General features: G+C 56.0%; 1 protein-coding gene across 1 annotated transcript; it reads right to left on the bottom strand.

The window, feature by feature from the left end:
• On the bottom strand, positions 1-5749 carry ADISSP (adipose secreted signaling protein). Its single transcript, XM_084246920.1, has 5 exons — positions 5664-5749; positions 4341-4483; positions 1859-1997; positions 942-1064; positions 1-702 (listed from the first exon to the last, which is right to left on the bottom strand). The coding sequence occupies exons 1-5, from the start codon at positions 5710-5712 to the stop codon at positions 602-604; spliced, it is 555 nt and encodes a 184-aa protein (XP_084103046.1). The 5' UTR covers positions 5713-5749; the 3' UTR covers positions 1-601.
• Positions 5750-15919: the final 10170 nt, after the last annotated feature.

Genomic DNA, 15919 nt, shown 5'->3' with positions numbered 1-15919 from the left:
CAAAACGTCCTTGGTCCATCTGTGAAAGTTTGGCCTTTTCGGGGCCCCAGAGAACAAAAATCCCATTGGCCTCTGATAGCCACTCAACGTTTTATTTCTTTAGGGTTTATCCTAACCAGTCATTTAAAAACCAAGTAACACAGACCTGAGGGGTGGGGCAGGGGACGGCACCTCCTTCCTACTCACCGTGGGCAGCATGGGAAAGAGGGAGGGGGCAGAAGAGGTGGCCAAAGCGAGACAGCAGCAGCAGTGATGGGGGCAGCAACCTCACAGCCAGCTCCCTCCTCTCACAGGCCCTGGCTGGAGCCCCTATGGCTTGGGGTGGGCCTGCCCTCCTCCCCCACCTTCTTCAGATAGCCTCCTTGGGGCTCAACCCATTTCTTCAGGCAGGAGACTGAGGCACACGGAGAGGCAGGGGGGGTGGCACAAAAGAAGGCAGAGGTGAGGTGTGGGCGAGGCCCTGGCTTGGAGGCTCCTGGACACTCCATCCCCACACCTGCCCCAGGGAGGGGCGAGGAAACCACACCAGCAGGTAGCCATCGTGAGGAGACGAGGCAGGGTTTAAGGCTGAGGGGCCCCAAGGTGGGCAGGGGCGTGGGCCTCAGTCAAAGCCGTGCCAGTCGCTGTGCTCCGAGTCGTATTCTAGCTCAGCGCCCACACACTTGACACCGTCCAGCAGCATGGGTGTGCCGTGGTGCCTGTCTGCAAGGCAGGTGACAGGTCCGTATGCTTGGCTGGATCCGGGCCCCGACCCACACCAAGGGGAACTCTAGCCCTCCCCGCTGGACTCTGTTGGGGGTGGGGAGAAAGGCACCGACCAAGAAGATTGGGAACCCCAGGCCAGAGCAAGGGTTGTCTTTACACACGGGCTTCTGGGAGGACAGAAACCCTCTGTGGCCAAACGGCCTCCCTCCTGCCAGACCCACGCCTTGTGCTCTCACCCATAACGCGTGCCTGCACCATCACGCGCACGCAGGTGCCGGTGCCACCTTCGCAGGCGAGCAGCATCTCCTCCTTAAGGACGCCCTCCTTGTGTGCTAAGTACTCACACTTGACGCTGTAACCTGCTTGGGGGGATCAGCATCTCCGTGGCCTCGTGCCCCCCAGCACCCACTGACCTCCACCCATTACCAAGACTGGCTGCCTCCTGCCAAGGAGCACGGATGGCCCAAGGCCCACCCCCATGCCCAGTGCTGGGCACACAGCCCTCAGGAACCTCCAGCCTGAGGGCCATCTCGTTAAGGTCCAAGGCTCCAACTCAGGCTTTTCGGATTTCCCAAAAAGGACAGCAGGGAGAGGAAGGGATGGGGGGCGGGGGGGGGGGCAGCTACAGGACAGCCTTGAGAGATCAGGTAGCAGGAGGCAAAGGTCCACAGGGACTCCCTTAATCTACGTAAGAGCAAGGTCATGAGAAGGTCGGAGGGCATGAAACAAGCTGGGGCTTTAGCAAGCCTCAAAACAGACACCTTTGCCTCTGCCAGGCTGGCAGGGTGCAAAGGGGGAGGGGGAGGAGCCTGAAGCAGCCTGAAGCTCAGTGAGGACTGGCTGGGGCTAGGGGTTAGTACCCAAAGTTCCTGAGGCTTTAGCAGGATTTGCTTGTGGGGCAGAGGGAGGGAGGACTGAGGTGCTCTCAGGATGGCCAACACAGCCCAGTGTACGAGCCCATGGGCATCAGCCCAGGGAGAGGCCTGCCAAGCTGCCCCACCCACTGCAAGCCCACGAAGAGGTATGTTTTCCAACTTGCTGAGCTGCCCAGGCACCCTAGATAGGGGGTTAAGGGGGGAGAACCCCATCTCTCCCATTCACCCCCAGACCCTGCTGGAGGACAGGTCTCCAGAAGCCTAAGCGGGGAACCCACCTTCTGGGATGGGCATGATGCTGAGGAGCTTGAGATGTATGCTGGGGACAGGTGCCTCTCGGATGTCCTTGCTCAGCCTGTGCACCGGGGGTAGAGTGAAGGTAATCTCATACCTGTGTAGGGTCTTCAGGAAGCCAACCTGCAATAGGGGGTGGGGGGAGGAGGCGCCTTCATTTACAGCCTCCCCCAGGGCCTGCCCAGGTATGCCACCCGGTCTAGGGTCCCTGTGCCTGTTTTCCTGGTGATCCTAGGGGAGCTTAACTCCCTCTCCTGCTCCAGCTGGTCCCCCCACCCCCACCCCAGTAGCTCCAGCTGGTTCCCCTGGGGACTTTGTGCCCACTGCTCAGCCAGCGCACTTCTTAGTGTCTGTCTCGTGGGGGCCATGGCTCCTTGTTGGCACATTTAATAAACAAGTTAATGGAAGCCAAGAGATGCCTGGCTAGAGATCTTAAAATACTGGCCAGAGTCTTCCCTGGACCACTTGGCCATCCCTGCTGTGAGCAACACACTGCCAGAGGCACGAGCCTCTGCCCACAAGAGGAGGCCCAAGGCCCCACAACACATTCTCCAGCACCTGCCCAGGGCCAACAGCCTGGGGTCAGCGATGCTACTGCTCTGGTCACTCTCACTAGGCAGCGTGGGCAGCACAGGATGAAGGGTAGGATAGGATTAGAAAAACAGCCACGAGGCCAGCTGTGTCAGTCCAGAGTAGCCCATAGGCCTGGTATCAGCCGGCACATGAACACAGATGCCCACCTGCCCACAAAGACCCACTGTGCCCCATGGCCCAGCTCACAACCCAAGCGATTTCTGTTGTTCATACACAGTGCTTGGCAACTGACACCCTGCAGGACTGATGCCATCCATGGAAACTAGTGGTGTGGAGGGTCACAAGCTAGGGTGGCTGCGGAGCAGGTAGGCCGATCACTGTCTTGGAGGCCTAGAGGTGCGAGCTGTCCCCAGCACTCCTGCTCACAGTTGCAGGGGCTGGATGGCCCTGTCCCTGGGGCCCAGCTGGGATGCTGTGAATAGCATTCAGCCTTTCAGTGCAATCAGGGTGATATCACTGTGGGCTAAAGGTCAGTCCACGTGGCCCCAAACTCTGCTGGTGGAGGGCACACCTCTTGAGAGAGCTTCTGACTGTTCCTGCCAACTGTCACCCTCTGACCCAGCTGCACCACATACCGAATTTTCCCAGGGAAATACTCAGACGTGCAAAAAAGAACCCATGACTGCCCTATTTATAACAGTGAGAATAAAAACAACCGTAACACCAGGAATAGGGAACCAACTAAATCAAAGTTGAGACACATAATGGAATACCAGGCAGTTGTAAAATTTTGTGGAGGATTATTTACTAACACAGGCAGGAGATGGTTCACAACAGAGGCAAACAAAAAGTAGCATGTACACTGTGATGCCAGCTTTTTGTTTTTGGAAACAAAGCTTAAAAAAAAAACCTGGAGTGACACATATCAGAATATTAACCATGGTTATTTCTAGATAGTGTGATTGTGGCTACGTTTAAGTTTCTTTGTATTTTTCTCTATCTTCCAAATTTCCTCTAATAGACATGAATGGATATTGCAGTGGGGAGGGGAGAAAGATGCAGCTATTTTTAAAAGTTTTGGTTCATTCTGTTAATTCCCCTGGGGAAGTTGCAAGCTGTAGGAAAAGGACCAGGGATCTCTGAGTTGGGCAGAAATGGGTATGAATCTGGGCCCTTTTCTGAGTGGGGCTACAGGGTTCTCCTTCAGCGTAGTCTCAATGGACCAGACACTTCAGGCCTGGCACTCCTGCTCAACTCTGGAGCCCTAGTTTATTGTCCAACCTGAGGGCCTCACTCCACTGCCCTAGTCCATCCCTCCAGAGACTTCCTCCTGCTTCTCCCAAGTGGACAGGGATCCCACCATGTCCCAGCAGTTGGAGGCGCACACTGGGAGGTCTGAAGTGTGACCACTAGGAGAGAGGGTGCTCCACCAAGCAGGCAACATGGAAGAGATACTAAATCCTACTGCCAGGACTCTAAATCAGCCAGAGGCTTGGCAAAGAAGGATAAATAAGTCACACCTTGTTAGCAGCACAATTGGCCTCACACCATTTCATTCTCACACCAACTCTATGAGGTGTGAATTGTCCTCACTGCAGGGAGGAGGAGACAATTTGCCCAAGGTCACAGAGACAGAATAACAGGCTTGTAGTTTGAACCCAGGCCTTTGCACCACAGCCTTGACCCCGCCTTCCACTGCTGCGTGGGGATGACGTGGATAAAAGCGGCTCCTCCCACCTCTTTGAAAAAAAGTTCTAAAATGCACTCCTCCCACTGCCATTTCACCACCACCTCACTTAGATGAGGAAACTAAGGCCCAGGGTGGGAGGTGCCTATGAACCCCACTTAGAGGAAATGAGCAGACAGACCCAGGAAGCCAGATAGAGCCAGAAAGGAAGTGGAGAGAAAGGCTGGTGATGGGGGCTTGTGTACCTTGACCAAAAAGCTGCTGTTGCTCTCCTGGGTGACCATTACCACTGAGTCATGCAACTTCTCATCAAAGCGAACGTGGCCCTGGGAGCCTTCTGCATCGTGGTCGGCCGCAAAGTGGATGCTCCGGACTCTGGGCTTGGTGCCTAGAAGAGTGGGAGAGGGCCCCAGAGCTGCAGGAGCTCCAGAAAACTACTGCCTTTTGTCATCTCCCCATCTCCCTGCAACTGCCCTTGACATCACCCAGCACCCACTGGCTGGGCTCCTTTCAGGGCTAGGCTACAGCTAACTGGACACTGGAGGTCAGGAGGCTTGAGGCCTTCTCCCTGCCCAATCTCCCATCAAGATCACCCACCCAGAGAGGGAGTAAGAGAGGATTTGAGGATTGGCTGACATCATCACTCTGAGATGAGGTCATGCCAGAGACAGGTTCCCAGGCCCGCACCAGGCAGTGCAGGTCTCAGTCCAAGGCATCTAGACTGTGCTCGCCCTCACTTGCCAAGCTCCCCTTCTCTGGGACCTTCCATTCTAGGTCTGCCAGTGTCCGAGGCCTCTACCTCCCCCTCTACCTCCCTTCCAACCTGGAAGGGAGTGGAAGGGTGGGGAGGAGAGGCAGGAACAGGTCCATAGGGCCTGCCTAGTGGTGGGAGAAACACACCTTCCAGACCCCTCCCAGAGATGTCTTTCCCACCTCTGCCTCAAGGCCTTCCGCTGTGCCCAGCTGGGATGAGTTCTCCAAGGCCAGAAAAGTAGGAGGTTGAGATAGAAAGAGTAGCAGGATCTGGCCTAGGGCCTGGGCTGGGGGGGAAGCAAGCCTGGGAGAAGCCCATCTTTGCCGAGAGTGACCCCAGGCCTTTCTGACCCTCACAACCCCTAAACCTCCAAGAACCCTCCCAAGAAGCCTTTGATGGGAGGGCCTTGCTGCCTAGACACTCAGTGGAGGCGCAGCCCCACAGACCTGACCCTCAAATCTCACCAAGCCTCCTTTGCCTAAAATCTTCTGAGCATTTCTGGTCTCAGAATGAAACCCAAGTTTCCTGGCACAGCCTGCTGTGGCCCTACCCACCTCACCAGCCTTCTCCCCAAGCCCTTCACACACTCCAACCACTACAGTAAACAGGAAGGCTGAAACATGGGGACACACGGGTGCACACTTCCAAGATCATCACACAAGGAGTCAGCGGGGCCCCCAGGTTCCCTGCCAGGGCTTGAGTGAGCCCCGGGATGTAGCACAAACACTGACATATTCACACACACACACACACACACACACACACACGCCCCATATACAATGGTGCCCTCCCGCCAGGGCCCACTGGCACTCACCCTTGTTGGCTGCAGCCATGGACGCCCTTCCCGCCACAGGGTGAGACATGCAGCATCTGCCAGACACTGCCCTCAGCTCAGCAGCCTCCCATGCTCCAGGGACACCAGCAGGAGCCTGAGGAAGCAGGGGGAGAAGAGGGGTCAGGGCCACCCATGAGCCCAGGGCTAGGGGAGAGCAGAGGGCCTCCCATCAGAAAGGACCCAACCCCACTGCTCTCAGCAGGCCAACTGGTGCCTGTGCCCTCTAACACAGGGGGCTTCCGTCTGCGCTTCTCCACTCACACCCCACATTCACCAGGAGCCCTTGCCCCTGCCTGACCCTGTTGAGCCAGGGCCTGTCAAATGTGCTGAGCTGCGGCTTTGGGTGCCAAGCTGCCAGCGTGGGACACCTGTGTCCAGCCCACCTGAGGCTGGCAGGAAGGGCAGCCTGGAAGGGGAGAAGAATTCACGGACACTTTCCAGGGGTCAGTTCTGGGCCAAGGGCTGGCTGAGCCCAGACACACAGGCTGCGCTCTCCTGTAGCAGAGGCTGCCTTGCCTGGTGACACACCCAGTGCAGCTGGGTGGGGGCAGAGTAACAGTATGCTTGGAGAGGGAGCAATGGGCCCAGGAGAGATGAAGAGATGTTTGGTTGCCTCCTGGTGGTCAGTCGGGAGCATTTACAGAACATATGCCTGCAGAGGGGTGTGCCTGCCTCCGAACCCACCATTCAGACTTTGGGGAGCCTCAGGGCAGGCAGAGGGAGGAAGCCTACGTGAGCAGCCTGGCCTCTGATGGGCTGAGCTGGGACAATTTCTAAGCATCAGAAAGGATAAGTGCAAGTGCCAGAAACAGATGGAATACTTAGAGACTATAAATGAGGAAAGAAAGCCAAACAAACAAAGCCAAGTCCTCATTTGTCACCGCTGACGGTGGCAATGCCCTCACGCCTTACTCTGAAAATTGGCAACAAAGAGAAATCTTTTAGCCTGTCTCTTGGCCTTTCCTGTAGCTAAATCACCCTAGTGGTTAAAGGAAAGCTCTTCCTTGCAGAATTCTCACTAACAAATAACAAAGGAATTACCAAATGTGACGTAATTCTGCAACCCCAAGAGACAAACGTTGAAAGCAATGAGTAAGCAGATACTAACCAGGAAGGGATGCTCGAAGGTGCTCAAGTGCCACTGACAGCTGAGCTGGGGCTCTCAGGGGGAATAACACAAGTTTCAGTGGAGGGACAGGATATCAGGCTGTCACACACAGCCTGTCGATCTCCCCTTGGTCACAGTGGGGCAGCCTGACATGCAGCATTGAAGTCACAGCCTCCGTGACAAGGGAGTCGTGCCCAAAATGTCTAACCTGGATCTAATCAAGCCTCTAGTTCCAACCTCCCACTTACTAAAAACACAGAGGTTAGTGGGACATATGAAATGCCTCCTCAAGAAGGGAATGAGAGGAGCCCAGAAGACAGGTGATTCTATAGGCCAACTGACCTGTTTTTTTTTTTTTTCCCCCTTCAAACTGCAAGTAGAAAAATAAAGGTAAGTTGTTCTAGACAGAGGATGGGCAAACAATAGCCTGTGGGGCCGCCACCTGCTTTATGTAAATAAAATTTTATTGAACACCCCCCCCCATTGGTTTACAAGTTGCCTATGGCTGCTTTTGCACTAAAGCAAACCTACTTTGTGTAGTTGCAACAGCATCTGCAAAGTCTAAAATATTTACAATCTGGCCCTTCACAGAAAAAGTCTGCCAACCGCTGTTCTAGACTAACACACAGAGATCAAAAAGGCAGGATGCTCCATGGACAAATGACCTCGTTTTTCACATCAGTTGCAGGAAGAAAAATAAATAGGGTGAGGGGTTTCTCACTACTTAGCCAAAAAGATATTTGGGAGATAATTAGGTGATGTGAATGGGACTGGATATTATATGCTATTGAACTGGAAGAACTGGTCTTGTTAGATAATGGAATTGTCCTTATATTTTAGAGATACACACTTAAGTATTTAGAGATGAGTGACCCATGAATGACCTTGGCTAATCCAGCGAATAAAGAAAAATCACAGGGGCCTCCCCTGGTGGTGCAGGCAGTTGAGCGCAGCGCTATGAAGCTGTCTGCAGCCTCTGCAACGTGGGTTGGATTCCAGCCGGCTGGCGAGAATCCCACATAGCGCGGCAGACCTCTCCTGTCTCGCCCGCTGCTCCCCTCAGCAGTGTATTTCAGTCTGCCTGTTCTGCTCCCTGCTCTGCCTCTGATGAATCCTCTCACCCTCCCACACATCTGGCCTGTACCCCGGTACTTGTATGCATGAATAAATAAATCTTTTAAAAAATTAATAAAAATGTTTTAAAAAGCTTTTAAAAAAAAGAAAAGAGGGGCCTCCCCGGTGGCGCAGCGGTTGAGCTCTGGGTTGCGAAGCTGCCCACAGCCTCTGCGGCGGTGGTTCGATCCCCGGCTGCTCCCCAGCCACTGGAGGAGGGTCCCACATGGCGCGCAGACCTCTCCTGCCGCCCGCTGCTCCCCTCAGCAGTGTACTTCGGTCCTTCTGCCTGCTCTGCTCCCCGCTCTGGCTCTGGTGAATTCTCTCACCCTCCCGCACTTCTGACTGTACCCAGTGCATGTACAAATAAATAAATAAATAATGCATGCCTCTTAAAAAAAAAAAAAGAAAGAAAAAGAAAAATCACAGGTGGCCTCAGTTTCTCATGACTGAGCCTGTCAACAAGCATTGCCTCAGGTGCCAAGCTGCCCTGATCAGGCCTCGCTTACCTCTCTTCTACTTCCCAAGGCAGACTCAAGCCAGCATCACAGGCAGAACCAAGAGCTTGGGTAACAGGAGTCTCTTGGTAGGAGACCTAGAAAGCTGCAGGAGCAGTGCTAGGCCAGCACCCTCACCTTGAAGGCTAGCCTCCAGCTCCAGCCTGGGGTACAGGAAAGTCAACTACCAGCCTCATCTTGGGCCAGGGCCTCCCTGGGGTCAGTCACAGAAGGGTAGCTCCTTAGCTCTGGAATGCTCAGCTTGTCCCCAGAAAGCCTGGCTCTTGGAGAATAGTTTACCCCAGTCCCAGCCACTCCAACCACCCACTGAAGCTCTGGACTCAGAGCATGTGAAAAACCACCAACGCAAAGGTCTCAGGCCTTCTTCCTACTGTGCACAGAGGTTGCTCTAGCCATGCTTCTAGATGGGAGAATGACAGCCCAACCCCCCATCTCCCAGATCCTGGAGGCCCAGTGGAAACTTCCAACAAGTGGCTTTTGAGTGAAGGCTCCTGGGGACTATTCACAAAACACTGAGCCTGCACCTGCAGGGCCCCTCCCTGTCGTCCCCCCAGTCTACTGCCTGCCTTCGCCCAGGCAGCCTTCTGCCCACTGTACCTGGGTCTCAACCCCAGATAACACCCCCACCTATCCCAGAAGACATCTGAAAAAGGATCCTCTTTCTTGCTTCTGGAGTCATCTAATATCTGTGCTTCCCAGCTTACAATGACAGCAAACGTGTTTTCGCCAAACCCTGTGTACTCATCACTCAGCCCACAGCCTGGCAGGGAGGAACTGTGTTTGGCTTCTAATTTGCTAAATGAATGAATGACCAAACTAAGGGGTGCCTGAGCGTGGGCTTTGCCTCAGAGGCGAGGCACATTCAGGCCAGGGACCTGTACATTGGGAGGCTCTCACAGAGGAACTGTCCCCTCACTCTCTTAGCCAACCCCTGCCTTGGAGAGCAGTCCCCTGTCCTGGTGTCACAGTGTGGCCTCCCACTGGCCATCCTATAATGTTGCTTCAATCAGCCGGTCACCTGCCCCTGCCATCCTTGCCGTGGAAAGCCCACTGTGGGCAAGACCCACCTCCCACATGCTGTCCAGAGCTCAGCATGGAACTGGCACTCAGGCACTGTCCACAGCCCTTGGGCAGTGAGAACACAAACAAGGGACTTCAGAGGGCCAGAGCAGGCTGGTAAAGTCAGTCTCCTTTCACAGCAGGCAGTCCTGCCCTCATCTCCTGGGAGCCAGACTGGCATCCTCACACAAATCCTGGGAAGAGAGGACATCGGGCTTCCCATTGTGTCCATAGGGAACCACTGGCCATCCCCCTACAACCCTCACGCCTCCCCCTGCGCCAGTCAAGACCTGACCTTGGCCCAAGCCTCCCAGCCCCCCAGAGGCAGCAGGGACTCAAGGAAGAGCATGGGTTCCAAAGCCCACAGTCCCGGTTCACATTCAGGATCCATGGGCAAGTTATTGCACATCTTCGTGTCTCAGTTTTCCCATCTGTAGCACTGGCATAAGCAGTAGCTTCTTCCTCCGAGGAGCTGCAGCTCCGTGACAACGCTCCCCACTCCACCCCCACCTTTGCAGAAGCAAAGCCCCAAAGGCCTGGTTTCTGAAGCAACAGCAATTTCAAGGCAGCACTGGCAGAGAGGAACTTAAGGTCAATCCCAGAACATCCAAGAATGGGCCTCTGGGGACTTCAGATTTCTCAAAAAATAGTGCAAGGGTTAAGGGACCTTCTCTTCCTTCCCTCCTGCTGCTTTCCCTTCCCCCACTCCCAGGCCAACCGGGTCCCCAGGGATTATCAGAGAGCAGACTGCAGGGAGCCTGCCATCCCTGCAACCAGAGGGACTCATGAGAAACACAAGGATGTACATCCTGGAAAAGGCCCAAAGAGGAGCATGGTACACCTCACATACGCACACAAAAATGACACCCTCCTCAGGTGGGCTGTCAACAGGTTGGGGGTGGGACCATGATAGGCATGGGGGCGGGGGGAAGCTGGAAAGTTGGCTTCGGGGGCTTCTTTGGTTCTTACTCGTAGGGAAATCAGGGAAAACTCTCCCTGGGACAGAGCTTAGGTCCCTCTTAGCTTTAGAGAAAAAGGCTGCTTTGAGGTCACCCTCCCCTGGGCAGGGCTCAGCCAGGCCCAGTGAAGCCTCTGGCACGCGGAGCAGACCCAGGAATATAGCATGCGAGTGGACAGAGGGCTGGTTACACAGGAACCCAGAGTTCTCGGCTTCCTAAACTCCTGCCCACAGGGTAGCGGGTACCAGTCCAGGTAGTTCCACCTCGGACCTGCAGGGCGGGCCAAAGACAACCTGTCCATGACAAAGTGGAGCTCCAGAACCTGCTACGCACTCCACCCCACAGGTGTACTCTCTGCCCCAGAGGCTGTTCCCAGATCCCAGCATCGCAGAGCCCGCTGGAGCTGGGGCATGCCCCTGACCTCTTGGGGCCTTGTTTCTCAACCTGTTGAAGGACTTTCTGAGTCAGAAATTCCAAAACCTCCCATACTCTCCACCTCTTCCTCCCCCACTCAGACCAACAGAAGTACTTGTCCGGCTTCTCATGAAAGTTAAGCTGATAAAAAGCAAATCCACTGAGGCCACAATGATGTGCTGACTCCAGAAGCTGATAAAGCCCTGGGCATGGTGGGGGCCTGCATACCTAGATCAAAGCCTTCAAAGGCAAGCCTGGAGATCAGGTGTGGCTGTGGCAGTTTGACATCAACTCAGACTGTCTGCGACTCCATTTCCTCCTGCTTTCAGCAGGTCAAAGGTGCAAGGGTAAGTCTGACTGTTCTATCAGAAACGGGGTGGGGGGGCGAGAACGATGAACTGGGGCAAGAACTCCCCAATCCCTTCCTTCTGTCTCCTCACAAAGTGCTGCCCTCTTAAGCCCAGCATCCCCTCCCCACAACATCCAGCCCCTCCCTACCTGCCCAGCTCCCGGCTAGAGGACATTTAGATTCCTCTAAACTCCAGACTGCTACTCCACCCAGGTCCCTGCCTGGAGCCTGTGACCTGGAAGCCCCCCAACAGAGGCCAGGTGCTGACTTTTGGCAGCCTGGTCAGAAAAACTGCCCTACCCCAACATCTCAATGCTAAGATTCAAGGGGAGAGGCAACCTCTCCGCGTCTCAGTCCCTGCTAACACAAACTCTGGTCCTGCCCCTAAATAGACGCTCTCCTGCTGCGAGACAGCCCGGAGGTGCAGGCGGGGCACCAGAGGCCGGGGTGGAGAATCCTGCATCCCCTCCCGCATCCATCCCGTGGGTGTGGCCCCCCTATCCCAGCCCTATTCTCACCTTCTCCGGGGACGCAGGCGGCCGGACGCCGCCCAGCACACTCCTCTTGGGCTTCGAGGCAGCGCCCCCATCCCTCAGGGACCATCCTGGGCCCTCCCCACCCTCACCTCTGCTGACGCAGGAGTCTCCGGCGCTCGCACTACCAGACACCGCCGCCCTCCTCCCAGAGGATGCCGAGGCGCGCTGGGCTCCGAGAGGCCACTCGCCCAAGGTCACACCGCCAGGCCGGGGCGACCGCGCGGGGGAGAGGGGGGCGGGGGCCTGATAACGGCGCTGACCCCCTCACGCCCCCGCCCTCACTGTCACACGTGCCCCCCAACACCGCCCCGCGAAAGAAGCTCCACCAGCGAACGATCACCGCGTCCCGGGCCTGACACCTCCTTGGTCCAGGTGCCAGGGGGCGCCCCCAGATCCGCCCCGGGGAGCAGAGCCCCCCGCCCAGCCTGGTGGGGCGCCAGGCACGACTGTCTAGGACGAGCCGCGCGCCCGGCGGGGATCCCTGCTGGCCGGGCGGAGCGGGGCGAGGGTGGGCGGGGCCGGCTCACCGTGCGGGGCGCACCCCGGGACCGGGCCAGGCGCGGAGGTCCGCGACGGCGGCAGCGGCACACGCGGCAGCAGCGGGGGCTCGACACCCAGCACGAGGAGGGAGCCCCGCGCCGCCGCCGCCCGCCCCACGGCCACGCCCCCGCCTCCAGCGATTGGTCGACCTGGGGGGTGGGGCCAAGCTGCTCCGGACCAATTAGTGGGGCCAGAGACGCACCAACGGGCGAGGCGCCACTGGGTCACGTGCGTGGGGCGCCGCGGCTGCGCCGTGCGAACTCTCGGGGAACCCGGGCGCTGCGAGTTCTCGCGAGGAAGGCCGACAACTCGTCCGACGTGGCCAGAGGCTGGACGGGACCCAAGGGAGCGAGGGAAGGAGGAGCGCCGGGAACAGGGTACGCCCGCGTCCCTCCCTCGCCGAGGCGCGCGCTGCTTCCCAACTCGGAAGGGGCCTCCCCTGGGGCATCACCCCGTCTCGAGCAGCTGTCAGGCGGGCTCAGCGTTAAGTGGGGCGCCCGAGGCCGCCCTTCTTCCTAGGCGTCCGAGCCCGCCTGGGCCGTCGGCGCGGGCGTCGCGAGGGCCTCTCAGGAGCGGCGGAACCTCAGCCCCGCGCGCTGTGCCGCCCGGTCTCGACCCTTCCCCTTTCACCTTAGCCCCGCGCCACGGAGGAGGCGCCCCTCGGGAACCTGAGGCGCGTCCTAGGAGCCCGGCGGGCCGGGACAAGCGTCAGAACAAAGACGGCGCGCGGGAGGGGGGTTGGGAGGGCCCTTGTCGGCGCCCGGGAGGACCTCAGCCTCCGCTCCGGTCTCCATGGAGGCGGTCGCCATGGCAGCCAGATGCGCGTGATTCGCCCCTCCGCGTTGCAGCCGAGCCTGAGGCTTCGCCCTCGGGTCTTCAGGGGTTCCAGCGGTGGCTTCGCCGCCCGCCCTGGAACGACGTGCCCTCGCCCCGTTTTGCTGACACGGCAGGTTCCCTCCAGTGCCCGCAGGAGCAAGCGGCTTCCTCCTTCCAGCAATGAGAGGAGAGACAGCGTGGGCAGCTGAGAGCCACCTTTCTAAAGGACCCAGGTCTCTGCCTCTTACTCTCCTGCCTGGATCCCTGTGACCTCCTAGCCTGTGTCCTGGTGTCCAGTGTGCCCGCGCTTGGCAAATTTATCTTCCTAGGTTGTTTCCATCGCGGCCTCCCCTGCTGCATAGTGTTCAAACTCTGACAGCCTCAGAGAGCCTTACAAGCTTTTTAGCAGCATTTTGGATGTTTTGTGCACACTCTGGCGTTGGGGTTGTCCTTCAGCACAGGCATTGGAGAGAAGCACATTCTCATTCCAGCCCACTCATACCAGGTGCTGCTTTCTCACCTTAAGTTTTTATGTGCCCCACTGTGCTCCCCACCCCATTGTACTCCCATGTCTGTTCTATTCTTCAAGGTCTAAAGTTGGCAGGCTATGAACTCAAAGTAGGCTGCAGATGTATTTTATTTAGTCCGCATGGGGCTTTAAAAAAATTTTAATTCTCCTTTGTCTTCCTCCTCTTCTTATTCCTCTTTTGAAATATCAGAAGATGTTACAACATGGACATCCCAGCCTGGAGAATATGTACTATTGTGTTTGCATCTCTGCTCCATCTCCTCCCAGAAGTAACGCTGTCCTAGATATTATCCCTTTTGCTTTTCGTCCTTGTGGTGGCCAGCTTCTCAACTGGCTCCCAATGATCCTTGCCTACTGGTGATATTCACACCCATGTGTTCCTCTCCCCTTGAATGTGTACTGGACCTAGTAACTTCTAACAAACAGAAAATGACAGATATGATGGTTGTCGCTTCATGATTGCATTAGATGAGGTTGTAACTTCCACCTTGCCAACTCTTTCTTGCTGGCTTTGATGAAGTAAGCTGCCATCGTGGAGATGGCCACATAGCCAGGACATGAGGACAGCCACTGTCAACAACCAACAAGAAACAAACCCTCAGGACGCACAGGAGCTGAATTCTGTTAATAACCAAGTGAACCTGAAAGTGGATTCTTCCTCAGTCAAGCTGTGGTCTCAGACCACAGCTCTGAGACCAAGGAACATCTGTAGCTTTTTGAGAAGTGTATACAGTCATGCCTGGACACTTGGCCCACAGGAAGTATGAAATAATGTGTGCTGTTTTAAGTCACAAATGCAGAAGTCACTGTGACCCTCTGCAAAGAGTAAATACTGCATGGAAGTAAAAACAGCTGGTTTATGGAGCTCACCCCGTCCATAAGCACATTATGCAGACCTGTGATTTCCTGTCAAACTGAAACTGATGTGTCTACTTGAAAATGAGGAAACAGGAGAATTTTCCTTGTCAGAGAAAGAAAACAACGCAGAAAGTTACACAGTAATAGGTAACTAATACAGGTTCTCTTCTGTTCTTTTGCTGTTTACAAGTATTGCAGTGAACATTGCTGTACGTGTCCCAGAACACAGAAGCTTAAATTTCCCCTGGGTATATGCTTAGGAAGAGAATTGCAGGATCTTAGAATTTGCAGATGTTCATTGTCACTAGTTTTCAGTAAATGATCAAAGTTAGGGTCACCTGACCATGGTGTCTTGGTCAGGATTAGCAGCCAAGGTTGGCCTCAGTTCATAGAAGCTGGAATCAATCTGTGGACAGGATTCAGAGTCATGTGGAGGACACATTCAGGTGTCAGTCCACGGGCAGGGTTGAGGTGAGTGTGTGGCTACACTTGAGACTCTGAGGGTAGGGTTGTTTTTCCACGGTGTTGGGGGACACTGTGTGGGTTTGGGGGTAAGTCTAAGATCAGTTACAAGTCAGACTGCCCTACTAAACAAGACCTAATCCCTGGTGCTATTATTGCCTAATAGAGGCCACCCAGGACCCAGCCACCTGCAGGTGAGACCCACTCTCAACCGACGCAGCTTTTTAATTCAGGGGGTGGGGGTTAGGAACTAGCTCCCTTCAGAGATCCTGGCAAAGAAAAAAGGCAGGCACAGAAGAAGGCACAACATCTTTAATGGGGGCAACCTGTCCCATATCCCCCAAACATTCTCAAAGGTACTCTACAAGAGGGGAGGGTGACTGGGATAGGTGTGTGGATGTCGTCCCTATCCCTGGCTAAGCCCCTTCCTCTCTAGCTGCTGCACTCTCCAGCCTTGAGCCTGATCCCAAGTGAGTGACTGGGAGGGGCAAGAGAGCTCCTTTGCTGCTAAGGGCAACTTCCCACGTGACCCAGGGGTTGGAGAACTAGCCTGGATGGAAACGGCACTGTCCTCAGAGCTAGGTGGGCACTTAGTTCTAGGGGTTTGGACTGAACTGGGGCACTGCCTCCCTGGGCCCAGCATAGGGAGCACCAAGGCTGAGGCCCTGGTGCGGGGCACAGTTTTGGGGTGCACGCCAGGTTTCTGCACATGGCTCCTGAGTTCTGGAAAATGGTCCATTCTCCTGACTCGGATGGAGCAGGAGGAGATGGCTTAGTCCTGGGGCTCATCTCAGAGGGGTCCCCACATACCCCTACCCCAAGGGGGGAAGCTCGCACCCCAGGAGGTACATTGGAGCTGATGGCTCTGCCCACCCATTTGGCCTTCAGTGGGTGGGTGCATCGGTTTTGTTGGTCACTCAGAGTCGGGGTTTTAGCTGGTACTAGGGCATCCCCGCGTGGCTCCCAGCCACCGC

The sequence above is a fragment of the Talpa europaea genome (assembly GCF_964194135.1).
Source record: "Talpa europaea genome assembly, chromosome: 11".
NCBI lineage: Eukaryota > Metazoa > Chordata > Mammalia > Eulipotyphla > Talpidae > Talpa > Talpa europaea.
The sequence above is the reverse complement of the archived record's forward strand: the minus strand, read 5'-3'. Positions and strand labels throughout refer to the sequence as shown.

Coding starts and splice junctions, on each gene's coding strand:
- ADISSP (XM_084246920.1), bottom strand. CDS start 5,712: ATGTCTCACCCTGTGGCGGGAAGGGCGTCCATGGCTGCAGCCAACAAG. Junction 4,484..5,663: donor CATGGCTGCAGCCAACAAGG/GTGAGTGCCAGT, acceptor CCACTCTTCTAG/GCACCAAGCCCAGAGTCCGG. Junction 1,065..1,858: donor CATCATGCCCATCCCAGAAG/GTGGGTTCCCCG, acceptor CCCCCCAAGCAG/GTTACAGCGTCAAGTGTGAG.